The sequence below is a fragment of the Myripristis murdjan genome, chromosome 15 (assembly GCF_902150065.1).
Source record: "Myripristis murdjan chromosome 15, fMyrMur1.1, whole genome shotgun sequence".
Lineage (NCBI taxonomy): Eukaryota > Metazoa > Chordata > Actinopteri > Holocentriformes > Holocentridae > Myripristis > Myripristis murdjan.
In genome coordinates, this window is record NC_043994.1 from 14,008,217 (window position 1) to 14,022,957 (window position 14,741).

At 43.2% G+C, this 14,741-nt stretch overlaps 1 protein-coding gene across 1 annotated transcript in view; it reads left to right on the forward strand.

The window, feature by feature from the left end:
* phyhiplb (phytanoyl-CoA 2-hydroxylase interacting protein-like b) overlaps nt 1-14,741 on the forward strand; it is a 17,794-nt gene continuing 3,053 nt past the window's right edge. The window contains exons 1-4 of the mRNA XM_030070130.1: nt 1-532; nt 9,641-9,837; nt 10,908-11,082; nt 12,481-12,598. Coding sequence (XP_029925990.1) covers nt 427-532; nt 9,641-9,837; nt 10,908-11,082; nt 12,481-12,598 — 596 coding nt within the window. The 5' untranslated portion in view covers nt 1-426. The remainder of the gene's footprint in view (nt 533-9,640; nt 9,838-10,907; nt 11,083-12,480; nt 12,599-14,741) is intronic.

Here is a 14,741-nt window from a genome sequence, read left to right on the forward strand (position 1 = left end):
CCGCTGTCCCGCGGCGAAATAAGACGCACACACACACTCACACACACACACACACACTTGTGGCTCTGACTGCATAGCTGTGCTACACAGCTGGGAGCCCGTGGCATAATCTAAACGCATGATACAGTTTTCCTTTACGTTCAAAAAACATGTCCATAGGATACTATGCCTCTCACGTTGCAACCTGGAGCTGGCGGCTTGTGCTGTTCGCGCCCATGACGATTCGCTGACGCGCCTCTAGCCGCACCACCCAGCGGGCAGGAGAGCAGAGCAGCGAGCGAGGGAGCGAGCAGAGGACTGGAGACCGGTCTCTCTCTTCCTTGTCTCTTTCCTTTTCCATTGTGGACGGAGGCTGTGCACGTGCTGCACCGAAAAAACGAGCGGTTTTAGACAGTAGCATCATCCAGACTGTTCTGCTGTGCGGAGATGGAGGTACCAGGCTTGGCGCACAACATCACCAGCCCATTAAGTCCGTGCGAGGGGATGATCAAGAACCTGAGCTTGGACGCCATACAGTTATGCGAGCGAGAGGGTAAGGGGGATTTCATCGCAGCCTATGCCCACTGCGCCCTACCTGCCTTTTCCCACTGGGGTGGCGGGGATATTCGCGCGCATTATCCGTGCGTTAATGTCAATTCCTAGATGAGCTGAGGCTCTCATGCTTTGTCAGGGGCTGGAGAGTCTATGTTTTACCCTTATTGTGTGTGAACAGAGGATGGGGGCCGGTTGCTCTGCCGGTTTTTGGAGGGATGGGTGGCTGGACAGACGGACGGATGCTGCGCTGGTGCGTGCGTGGAATAGCCGAGTGTCTTTAGGTTTTAGTCACACAAGGATGGCTCCTGTGTGATTAAAAATTTTAGTTCTGAATATAGAAATAAAGATCTGTATCTATCCAAAATTAGCTGGGCCAGGCGAGGAAATGATAGAAGCAGTTCATTGATAAATTTCTTTATTTCAGCACCACGGACTTGGACAGAGGCCGGCAGCCTCCCCGCCTATAGGAGCTGCTTCCTCTCTTTCTTAGGGAATGGGCTCCAGTCATCTGGATTAATTAATTTGCTCACAGAGAAAGATAGCCTCTTCCTTTTTTTTAGTAACGTTAAAATTGGCTCGAGCTTTAATCAGCATGGCTAATCATCTCATTTTGAACCCTAGATCACCCCCAAGCTTGCAAGGTTCTGCCTCTAAATTGATAAACTGTAAAAATATGACTGTAAAAGGTAAATTTGCTGTATTTGCCATGAAGCCTACGAGACTTCTCCGAATTGAAAAGTTCTCCAGAAACTCACAGCCCAATTGCTGTATGGTCCAAAATTTGATGGTGGATTAGTCGGGTTCTATATGATAATGTAAAGCGAATGACTAGATTTTATAGGCAAGGGCAGGGCATGATGCGATTTTAATGGTGGAAAAAACAGCAAGTCATCATCAGGAGAGAATGATGAGAGACTCAAATATGGCTGCACCCACATGTGTGCAGTCCTCAGCATCCATCCACGCCCATCACAGTTTTTATACAGCACTGATTCCACATCAGGAAGTCAATACTCATGGTCAGTCTTGATCCCTTTTTTATTAAGATGGCAGAATTAACATTCACAGCAGAGAACATTTTGATTTTTTTTTTTCTTTTAATAGTGGGATGCAATGGAGAGATATTTTAAAACTGGAACAGGCTGGCTTGTGTCTGTCTCTGGACTGGCAGATTAGGAATGGCTGGGCCACAAAACCCATCCTCTAGTCTAGTCAATGGTGTGGCTTCATTCTGCCACAAAAGGAACCCCGGCATCTGATCACAGTGCAGCCATTGTGCCACAGTGCCTCATTTTCTCATCCGCTGGAGCTGCATCTCCATCTCCTAATGTAATATAGTGAGCCATCAGTTTATATCCTCTTAGTATTTTGCTGGCGTGATTTTAGAGCGGTAATTTTAATAATGGTGTAGGCTAGGGCTGGACTTCTCTAATGGACACTGGCTGTGTGTGCCAGCTTTGTGCTTTGTACCACTGCAGGTTTACTGGGGAGCTTTTTTGATAGGCCTGCCCTTTGCAACACAACAACCGCTTTCCTGTTTATGAGGCAGATTATCCAGTGTAAATAGTCTGTCTGTGTGTCTGTGTGTCCTTGAGACACCCGCATACTCTGTGTTTATGGAGCAACACTATCACCGTGTCTGCCCTTTGTGCACATTGTGCTGAACAATAAAAGACGGTTTGGTTGGTTGTCCTAGCTGTTTCTGTAAATGCTGGTTTAAGGTAATGAAATGACCCTGCGTTTGTGCATGGTGCACTTGAAGCATTTCTACATTGTCATCTAAGCATTTTGGGTGCCACCGCTTCACTGTGCATGTCAATGTTAATAATAATGATCACAGCTATACTGATATGGACACTGACAGTTTAAATTCATGTCTATTGATAGAAACATTTTATGCCGAACACTGGATGTGAAAAGCCTCATGATAGAGCAAATTATGTGTAGGCCACGTTGCTTATACGTGGGCAGTGTGCTGTGTGTAATGTGATCCATAAAACAAACTGAGCTTGCCAGACAGTTACTTTGATGGACCAGTCTGTCACTTCTCCAAACCAACCATATAGTTCATATGAGGTTGCTTTTCCTTGCCACACCCCACACCAAGTTGCTGAGGTACTAGACTGCATCATAGCCTACTTTTGACTTTCTGGGAAATTTACCGTTTTGTTGTCCGGTCAATATTTCAGTTTTCACAGTACAATATTCGTTACAGCTCTACATACAGACAGCTTTCTAAATTTATCTCCCAAAGCCATTAATATTTAATTGCCAGCATGAGAAGCTTATGTTCCTATGCTGACGCAGCAAATGAAAATGCACCCTGCCTCTGTAGGCCTGCTGTCTGGGATTACGGGTTCACACAGAAAGGGTTGTTAGGACATTTAAATGGAGGGGAAAAAAAACACAAGACATAGTGGGATACAAGTTGCCTCCGTGTGCCGCCTTTGTTAACGGGTGTCACAGTCTTAATGACATGGTTCTGGGTTAAGTGATGGAATAGTGACATAAATAGGTGGGGGTGGTGAGTGTTTCACCCTGTGTGATGAGTGGCAGAATCAGCTCATACGCGGCTCTGTAATACCAGCCGGTGTGGCTCTGGGGACAAGAGGTATTGAGCTGCTTTCTTGCCGTACAATGGGCTACAAATTTGCCTTCAAACTCTTCAAGGCTGACTCAGACCACCATTTTGATTTCATATAGCGATGTGAATCAGAGCCTTACATGGGCTAATGAAATACACGTACATGTCTCACAAGGCCTTTGTGCCATTGCCACTGACATAAATAAGTTGCCTTGATGGATGGCTGTCATTAATGCAACCAAGTACTGTGTCTGTTCTCTGTGAGATCTCTCCACCCACAGCACTACTGCTCCAGCTGTGATGCCTTCAGTCTAGCAGGGTGTGTATGTGTGCATGTGTGTGTGTGTGTGTGTGTGTGTGTGTGTGTGTGTGTGTGTGTGTGTGTGTGTGTGTGTGTGTGTGCATGCATGTGTGTGAGAGATTTCCAGTATCTGCAAGAGAGAAAGAGAGAACCATCTGCCAGCTCTGCCTTATAGCATCACCAACTAGTCTCTCAAGTTCAAGTAAAGCTCCCTGCGTCTCCAGCCTGCCAATTACTAGACGATGGCATTGTTTCCTAAAATGCAATGCTGCAACACTGAAACAAAAGGCTTAGCTTTCAATCCCCACAAAGCAGCAGCGGAGTTGAGAAACATTCTGAAAGGGATTTCTGCAAAAGTAATTAGGCAATGGGAGGATTGTGGCGACCACGTCTTGATCAAGCTGTCCCTGATATGCTGCATTAAACACATCTCAATCATTTTTTGAACGCTAGCTCCTCTGATGACTGTCCTACCATCTACTCAGTGAACTTGGCTGCAGCTTATTAAACGTGGCACAGTAGATGGCCAGACTTATGACATGTCGCCTGAGTAAGCGGGCATGTTAGTTTGCCAATATTTTATGTGGGTAGATGTTCCATGATTGTGCTGGCAAGGGACACAGTAGATCCTGCTGTTCATGTTACCACCATATCTTGGTGATTTAATCGTTTTTCCACAAATTGGTCATGTACATGCAATTCAAACTGAGTCATTTTATACAAGCCACAGTTCAGACCTCTCAGATTCATTGTGATGCAACACTTTGACCTTGAAAATCTTCAAACACTCCAAGTTTACGTTTTTTTTTTTTTTTTTCTATGCTGAATCTGTTCTGTTGCTAGTATAGGCTGTTATTCTATACTGAAACATAAAAATGGTATTTGACTCGTTGGTATTCATAAATTCCAATAGATTTTACCTGAAAAGCACTGTTTGAGGATTTTGCATGTTTACCTTTTCAGAGAATGCGAATTCTATGCAAATGAGAAATGATGACTCACCCCGTTTTTGGACATGTTTATAAATGAGAACTCTCTTATGCTCTTTTCTCAAGAGGTCTGTTGGATTTTGTTAATTTGTAAGGCCAGATATGGATAACATGTACACCTATGAGTTCCCTTCTAAATGTAAAAATGTCTCTCATCTAAACCCTCTCCAAGTCTTTGTATTCTGGTGAGGAGCCTGATGACATGAGGTGGAACGCAGACTATGTAGCCCTGATAACAGGGTTTTGTTTATCTCTCTCAGCTAGAAAGAAAGATGCTTTTCCGTTGGCAGCATCTCTCGCACTCAGCGTGGTCTCTGTCTCAGTCTAGCCCATACGCAGAGAGGAACAAAGGCGTGATTTTCAAAGACCTGTTAGTCTCGATGCCTTCTCACATCTACTCGGTCCAATTTTAGACCTAAGAATGGATCTCAGAAAGTAGGTGGCTTGTCTGTCTAAACAGAGTGCCCTCTTATGCCGTGACAAACAACAGCATGAGTGCTACTATCATCCACCAGCGCTCTCTTCAAATGACACAACCTGTGGCAGTCCTGTTTCAAAAGATTATTCAGAATTACCTTTGACTGGCACAAACAAACCTTTTCTTCACAATCTCAGGTGCTGGATGCTTCCATCACCAAGGCGGCCTCATGGTAACTGCTTCCACTGAGAGTGCATTTGTACTGTGTAAATGGCCTCACTGGGATTCCAATCCATTTCCTCAGCCAGGTGTGTCAAGAACAAATCCTACCACAGAGAAGCATTAGGATGACCCTATGTATGCATGTTAACAAGGCTGTTATTGATCCTTGTGCATCTATTGCTCCTCCACACTGTGGCACTGATTGAGAAAAATTGCAATACCCAATAAGGTCTGTTTGGTAGGGTTTTAACAGATTCACTGCTGCAGGGCAGGCCACAATTCACTTTTCATCTTTTGAAGTTTAATGCTTTTGCTATGCCTCGGATATTGCTGTGTCCAGCATTTTTGTACTCAGCTCAAGCAAGAAATGTGGACTTGATTCCCTTTAACAAAATGCTCATACAAAAATGTGCCATTACAAAAGCACTGTACATGTGAGCACAGCACGAGGAAGCAATAATCAGCCCATTGTGACCATGAAAATGCGAACAATTCAGACAGCTGGGCTTGCGTTAAGATTTTTGCCATTGTAGGTAAGGTCTTATACAATAATTTTAGATGTATCATGAGGAACTGTAAATGCGACATCTTTATATCTGTGGCCAGAAATGTGTACATTTTCGGTTCATGGTTCATGAAGCTAACGATAACCTTAAAGTAACTTACAAGCTCATATAAAATACAAGCTGTGGAGAAGGTATGGTGGTGCTACACGTAGGTTACAAACTAGTGAGGCCTAAGCTACTGGCATACAATAAATCGAAGTCAAACTGAGTGTTTATGTGTCCCTTGTGTCGGAGTGTGAGGAATTGGGGGCTTTAACTCTCTCTCTCACACAAGTTGACCTTCCTCTACCTCAGTTTTCCGTCCTACATCTTTAATCTTCTGCTCTCACAGTCCCAGAGGATACAGAGCACAGCTTAGCACTGGATCCAACACCACCTGCCTGTTTACAGCAGACAAGCCTATTTGGTGGGTATACCTTACGCTCGACTTAAAAGGCCAAGGTGAAGATGAGACCAATATTGACTGGTTATGGCTACTTAGATGGAAATGTAGTAAGTCGTTATAATCTCACGGCCTAATCTTTGTTTAGGCTGCAACAAATACGTTTTGTAGCACGCTTGTGTTTAATTTGTGTCTTGGGTCAACAGAAGACTTGGATGTGACGGGTTGCAAAGCAGATCAAACAAGCTTTAGATTGTGTGATTGTATGTCTTCCATCTGAAGAACTGTACAGCTGTTATTAACTTAATCTAACAAATACAGGCAGTTATCTTCTAAAGATTTAATGCAGCAAGGCCCCAAGACTCTGAAATAACATGCCTGATCAGATCTGGCGAGCCAACACTGTGTCCAAAACACTTTTAAAAATGCAGTGGTCTTTTGTAAAAAAAAAAAAAAAAAAAAAAATGTTCTCGTAGTTGGCCTTTGCATTGACCTTTTTGGATTTAGCATATTTTCTGGCACATTGGTTTTGAACTGTCTCTGTTGCAATTGCAATAGTAATTCACACTCCCAGTTTCAAGGCTCTACACCACAACCCCCCAACCCACCAAGGTTGGTTGTCTGGATGGAGGTCCTGGACCATGGTACAAATGCTTGATATTGCCTGTGCATTGGTAAATGCTGGGTTTTTTTTTTTTTGTTTTTTTTTTTCTACTTGTCAAGAACAAACCGGTCCATCTGGTGGTTTGCAGTTCCCAGTGTAGGTTATCTCATGAGGGTTTCCTTTGTTTTCCCTGCAGTAATATACTGAAGCCATCAGAGCTTGTTTTGTCTGAAAACATCACTTTTGGGCATGACTGAGCAAAGCCTATTATTTAGGCATAACTTGACTGCATATGGAAAGCTTAACCGTGTCGATGTAATGCCTCAATTTGCAGGTTAATTAGGGAGCATTAGTATAAACTGGAGCTAACTCAGCACTCTGGTTCTGGGTGCTGGGTTTCCATGGCGAGGGCAGAGGTTTTTTAAACAAGGGCAACACCAGTGTTGACATTAGCATCTTGGCAAGTGGAGGACAAGGCACCCACTTTGCTTATGGGACAACACAGCAACACACTTTGCAGTTTTTTTTTGTTTTGTTTTTTGTTTTTTTTTGTTTCTGCTAGCTTTAGGATGGATTTTGACACAGTGGTAGCCTGTAGTAGTGAGGAATCAGGACAGAATTGGTATCCTAGAAGCCTATGGCCGTGGTGAATCGGCGCAAAATCGCCACCTGATTTCTCAATATAAAAAGATGCAAGACGCTTGCTGGAGGTATAAACTCCTGCAAAGCTTGAAATAGAATCCACATGATACATATGCACTGCTTGTCCTCAGAGGCCTGAATTACACAGCAATTCTGTGACAGGCTCAACTCAACCAGGCTATTTTGAAAACTTGCCTGGCAATATGTTATCTCCTTGGGGTTTATCTTATAGCATTCAAACTTTGATCTTCTCTCCCTGGCTTGGATGTCAGAGAATGTCAACAAGGCTTGTCTTTTTTCTCTTTTTGTCAAAACTCAGCAACATCGGGTCTCCGGTGGGACGTTGCAGTGCTGACATCACTGTCTGGTCCATGCTGACTTGGCTGTCCATTCTCTGACACAGGTCTGACCTGTCATGTCCTGTATCGGCCCTCTCAGTCTGAGCCACACTCATCAGTTCAGTGAGGTGTAAATGTAGTGTGATTGCCTCTTAAGTTTGGACTAAGATGTCTGCAGAGATACAGCCTAAGCAGAAATGTCTGGGAGTGCCCACATTCATGCCAGAGGTGGACTCGGGACTTAGACCTTACTTACAGTTCTGTTTACATTTTTTCATTCCTCTCAGGAATATCCTACACACAACACCCTAAATCCACTTTAAGCCATACACATTATATCCCAATCTTTGTGTAAACCGCATTGGGTTGGAGTGGGGATTCGCAGCAGTTATCTCATATGCCAGCCACTGATGATTTTTGATTTTCACATCACTCTGTTCTCCGCAGGCACAGCAGTTTTTTTTCTATCTATGTAAACAACAGCTTAGTCCAAGTGAGCAACAAAAGGAGGCCTCTTTTTCTGTAAAGATTACCATTCAGATGACTCACAATTAGGCCAAACGTAAGCAGGAGATGTGGTTTGGTCTGGTTGTAAAGAGCAAATATTTATTTTGCACGACTGTTACTTTGAGGAGACAGTCAAGCCTCATGATTTGAAAATGGAGCCAAGCTAGAATAAAAATACCAGTCAATGGTGCTTTGAAATGTTTAAAACTCATGGGGAAGATGTCTGTCTAAGAAATTGTGTGTTGAAATTATCTGGTTGGCCATTTCCTAGAAGGAATGAGATCCGACAAACACTTCACCATTGGAGTGTTGTGAAAAGTTCAGAGACGAGACTCCATACAGCCCAATTACGGAATTATCCTTTTATCTTCCCATCTTTCAGCTGATGAGTAGAGATGGGTTTTCCATGCCCCACTTCCTCTGCCATTGTTTACTCTCCATAGAGTCCTGTCATGCCGTGCATTACTCCTGAACTCCGCATTCTTGTGTCGCACTCACTCTTGTGTTTAGAGCCTAGAGCGTGCACAGAAAACGCATTGTTGCCATGCCAAGTGGGTGTCTTTTAGAGAGATGCAAAGTCTATATTCATCCTGATGCTACAGAGACCTTATTCAACCCCTTTCTGAGTTTTCAAAGTCCTCGCTGTGCACTTTGTGTCGTACGCCTTGGCTACAGAGTCATTATAACTACATGAGGCCTGTACACTGTTTCAGCTTGCTTTGTTGGGAAAATGGCTAATGTGTCTATGCCACCCAGGCTACCTAGTACCCTCAACTTCCAGATATGCCACAGGCAGTACACTGCAGACCACTGACATTGAAATAATCCAAGTCCAACAAACTCTCATGAATGGCTCAAGTGTCGCAAGCTGGTCTACTGTATATTTTTCATAGTGCAGAAGCTTTTCACTGCTGATTATAAATAGATCCATCTTACTGAGTAGGGAGAGGATTCAATCAGCAGTGTTTGAAATATTTAATACCATGTATGTTCCGGGAAGCTAATAGGTGTTGTGTTGGGTTGGTGGTGGGGGGGAGTGATATGTTTCTATGGCAACATATATGGTACTTGACCGCTCAGGCAGTTCTTTCTATCCATGTGTGGGGGTGGGGACAGCGCTCTTATTGGCGTATTGAATGTGACACTACAAGACTCAACCACAGGCTCAGTGTTGTGACTCTCCACCCAGAGAGAAGAAAATAAAAACTGAAAGGAAACTGAATAAAAGCTGGTGGCCAAAAAACGATGAAATCTTGTGGTTTTCCTGCTCCATTTGGTCCTCTGTTTAAGATTCTGTGATCATAAGCATTGGTTTGGGATTACTGATCGCAATCCCCTTAACACTGCAGTAATTATGAACCAAGATTCAAAGCTGATTCTGATCAGATTCAGATATTCAAATTCTAATTAACAGGACAAAAGGATTTGTCTTGCCAAAGCATTTCCTCAAGCAAATGTGGAGCATGGTATTTTATTTCTCTGAATATATGTAGGCCTATTTCTTGTTGATGTAAGCCATTGTGTCAACATAGCTCTTTCTGCATTCTGAACAGGAAATAAGTCCCAGGACAGCGGCATCTCAGAGATGGAGGAGCTCCCTGTTCCCCAGAACATCAAGATCAGCAACATAACCTGCGACTCCTTCAAGATCTGCTGGGACATGGAGCCACGCGCCAAGGAGCGCATCACACACTATTTCATTGACCTAAACAAGAAGGAGAACAAGAACTCCAACAAGTTCAAGCACAAGGTAACGCTCAGCTCAACACAGATAAAAAGACCGCCGAAGGTTACTACAGAGAGATGACTCACCAAAGCAATGCATGTTTTAACCTCACCGCACAGTTTTCACAAGCTGAAACACCATTTACATTAACAGCGTGTTTCATCATCATCACTCAGTGTATTGAATTACCGATTGAAGAGTCACATACAGTGCACACAGGTTCATCAGTGTAAACACACCTAAAGGGAGAGCAGGTGCACATGGAAGACAAAAGATTATTTTAAGCAAGCTGGAACACCCACATCCATATAATCATATCATTATGTCTTTACCCTAAAGGAGACCGTATGTTAACTGAAGGTAACCTTTCACTTCATCCATGAGACACTAATTTTAAAATGGTCATGTTCAAAGGCTCCACAGCAAGCCATGGCTCTAAGTGCTAATGGGCTAATATCCGCCGCACAGCGCTCCCTGTTAGAGCGTGATTACACCAGCAGCAGAAGACAGCAGCTCCTTGAGCAGTTAGTCCAATGAAGTGGTTTGGTAATCTTACAGGCTTGTTTCATCAGCCTCCTGCCTTCCTGCCTATACTCACTTCCTGGGTGTTGCACGGCTAAGTGTTACCCTTTCTCCTCTGCGCTGAGGGAGACCCCATGCCACTGTTTTCATTGCAGTGTGCAGCAATGATGTCGGAGGATTAATGGGCTGCCTCTGTTGCTTAGCAGGGGCTCCGGTAGAGCTCTGGTCCGATCAATGATGTGCTAAGGCAAACTGGGACTGGAGGGTACAAGGCTTTACAGATTACTGTGCATACATAGAGGAAAGGACAGGGGTAGGTATTGCTGGCGGTATAAATGGTATAAATTATGGTCTTGACTGCAGCTTGAATTATGTTATGAGATTTGCGTATGTGTGTGGTTGTATGCAGGTATGCCTCTCCATGTGGCTGCAAGCACTCTGTTAATAGATAATAGACTAGAATAGAGCAGAATATAATAATAGAATATTTCTTTCTGAACCCCTTCACAACCCTCTTCTCCCTCTCCTCTCCTTCCTCTCCCCCTCCCATTCTCTTGTTCTCTCCTTGTCAGGACGTTCCCACCAAGCTGGTGGCCAAGGCCGTGCCCCTGCCCATGACTGTGCGGGGCCACTGGTTCCTGAGCCCGCGCACAGAGTACACCGTGGCTGTCCAGACTGCATCCAAACAGACTGACGGGGACTACGCCGTCTCTGAGTGGAGCGAGATCATTGAGTTCTGCACTGCTGGTGAGAAAAAAAAAAAAAAAACATTTGGTATTTGAAGTGTGGGGGGTTGCAATAGGTGGACATGCTTAGAGGATGGAGCAAGCAGAGGAGGGAGAAGATTAGAGACTTTGTGGTGAGAGAAGGGTAGCATGGGAGCAACGGATAGAGAGTAGGGAGGAGGGATGGGTAAGGGGAAAAACAGCGTTTATAGGAGAGATGGGAGCTGTGCTGTATCTGGATGCAGAGGTCATTCATTTCAACATCACTGGTTAGATGCTCAGAGGGGGAGGGGAGAAAAGGAAGGAGATGATGGTGTGGAGACTGGGGAGGAAGAATTGATTGGAGAGGATGGAGGGAGGGGGGAGTGGAGAGCATGGAGAGCAGTGGCTGTGAGGGCAGGAAGGAGAGCAGGCAGGGAAAGAGCATGGATGATGGAGGTGCAGCAAGGGAGGGATACACATGGGGGGTGTGGAGTGGCAGAGAGGCAGGCTTGGATGGGGGTTAGCTGGACAGAAATGAAGGAGAATGCTTAATGATGCGGCTCATCCTCCTCATCCTAAGTGGGTAAAACATGGCAGTGCCAAAGTGCCACAGCGCCAGTTCTGACTCCCCGGGACAGCGCTGCCTTCTCTTTTTGTTAATCACAGGGGCTCTTCAGTTAATTCAGCCCACGGCCCAGGATTAATGTAGACCTGAAACCCAGGGTACTTCAAAATGTTCTCTTTTACTGTTGGGAATCAATCAGAAACCACAACCAATGTCACGTCTTTACACAAAGACTTTAAAACAACAACAACAACAAAAACACATATCAATCAGTCATTATTTGTATAGCCAATTTTCATACATTTTTAAGATCCACAAAATGCTTCACAGAGAGATTAGTCATATAAAGAGATCAAATACGAAATTAGAGCGAGATAGGAAAAATTAAAGAAGATTAATGAAATCGCACAAGCAGCAACTCAGTTAAAAGCATTGACAAAAAGCCAAGTTTTGAGTGGACAATTATTATTAAAAAAAAATAATTGCAACAACTTTTTTTTTTTTTTTTTTGCTTTGCTCTGATTCTGCCACGGTGTGTAATGAGCAATAAGCCAGAAAGCTGCTTACACAGAGTGGTCTTTTTAACAGAGCTACTAGTTAAGTAGATGGCATTAAAGGACTTGAATGTCACTAGTCTAGACACTGAGTCAGAACCAGACGTGCACACGGTGTTTGACAATGTGGATCCTTGAGTACAGATGCACATTTGATGTTGTGTCCTGGCTGGTACACAGAGGCACACACAAACACTATCCCCATCTCTTATGATTAATGAATTTTCATTCTGCTCATGACAGTTGTGCACAGTGTGTCCTATCCTGCTGGCGCCGGTACATTCTGTTTAATGACATTGTGTTTTGCATCTGTTTCCAGATTACTCCTCTGTGCATCTAAACCAGCTGCTGGAAAAGGCAGAGGTCATAGCAGGCCGGATGCTGCGCTTCTCCGTCTTCTACAGGAACCAGAACAAAGAGTACTTTGACCATGCCAGGTAGGGAGCCCACTGTCAGGACTGCATCTACCTGAAGGGAGGAGTTTAGACATTTATTAGAAAAGAAGTTATTCAGTAACCTGATTCCATCAGAGATGCATTGCATGCACTATGTGGTTTATTTATTTATAGATTACTCTTAGATTTATATTTTATGGCAATGTTGCTGTATCACGCAAGGGCTTGTATTTCTATATAGCGATCTCCCTCTCTTTATCTTTACATTACTTAAATTTGTGTTGAGACTGGACTGCATCCACATAATTTGGAATTAGAAGACACCCTTGGTCATTACCAGGGATGCACTATAGCTGATAAAAAGTTCTTTTGGCCGTTTGCTGATGCCAATATGGATATATTCACTCAGTTTTTTCCTCCTAACATCAAGTCTCTCCTGTAATAGAAATAACATATTATTATGCTTTTATGCTCATGTTTTTCAAAATGTACACATTTACTGGGCAAAATAAGGGAACTACCTAACCCTAGGTTAAGTACAACATGTCATTTATATTTTTGTAACATTTTCTTTCAAATAAATCTGTAAGATTCATCCTACGTAAACAGGCTTGGATGAGACAACCAGGGCAAATTTGACCTGTTTCACATATCAGCATGTCATACCAGCAGAAATTCTCATTTTGATGTTTGATTTTAAAGCCAATATCAGCTGATTCCAGTAACGTGCCAACATTATTGTGCATCGTGCATTATAGTGGTTACCTTTGTGTGATTTTGAAGACTCAATATCAATGTGAGTAAAATCCAGACCTGTCACTTCATACTATGTTTGATGTGACGTGTTGACTAACACCTTTGATACGACATATGTAACTGGAGACAACCTGTACAGATTTACAAATAAGCAGTCAATAGATGACTAATCCCCTGGTTTTCTTCAAGTAGTCAGTAAGTCGGGGAATCCCAATTCTCAGCGTTTTTGCAAAGAGCTTAGTGGATTCTGCTCGTTGCTGTTCATTTTACATTACATCAGCATCCGATCCCCTTCCTGACCCCAAAGCCTTGTGACGTTGCTTGATGCTAATCTGAGCCTTAAGCTGTGGCAGCGCTGCATATGGCAGAACAATGATGTAATGTTTCAGTGCTGTAATGCCATCAGTTCAAATGCAGCAGCATTGTTAATATACTGCAGTGGAATCAATGTCACGCTGCAAAGTTATGATGCTGATAGTAAATTGTTATGATGTGTGCATTGCAGTGAAACATAGCAACAGTTTTCATACAGTCCTTTGACACTTCAAGGTCTCAACATCTCTTTGCAAACAGCACTTCCAAACATAGGGTACGTGGCTGAATTAATTCTTATTCAGACTGTGTGTAGTGGAGCTGAAACAATTAGCTGATTAATTGATTGGTTGATCAACAGTAAATTAATCGATTATCATTTGGATCATTAAAATATCAAAAGCAAAAAAAAAAAAAAGCAATTTGATAACACTGCTTTAGGTATGATCAGCACTTGGAATTAGTGTTAACATTTTATGGATAAAATGAGCATTTGATTACTCAAAAAAAAAAAAAAAAAAAAAAAAATCAGCAGATTAACTGACAGAGAAACTGTCCCTGAAACAGTGAAATGTTAGTTGTGGTCCTAATTTGTAGCCAAGCTGTGCATCTGTCGTACTGTGTGGGAGGTGGAAAATCAGCTGAAGAGTGCTGCTGTGTGTACAAAACATGTTGCTGGTGATGTCAAGTTTAGGATAAGTTCTATAAATCCACCCAAACACTTTGAGCCGGCAGCTGGCTTCACCAAATGATAATCTGCCAGCAGGCAAATATAGTCCAAGATTGAGTCTTTCTGTAGATACCTCTGCTTCTGTTACAACTTGTAGTATAAGCACTTCCAGGTTTCATGTTTCAGCTCATAATCTAATCGCAAAAACAGTCTTTGTTTTTCATCGGCCATATTGTCACTGCAGCACACAGACTCCCAGGTGGTTTCTTGCATTGGATGAAAGCCTAATGTTACTCCTCCAGACAAAAGCAGGCACAGACACAGACACAACAGTTGCACTGTAATTGTTGATTAATTAGCAAAACCAGCTCAGGCCTCATGTTAGTGGAGAGAGTGACAGGGGATAGAAGATATGTTGGCAGTAGCCTGTTTTTAGCTTACTTAAGC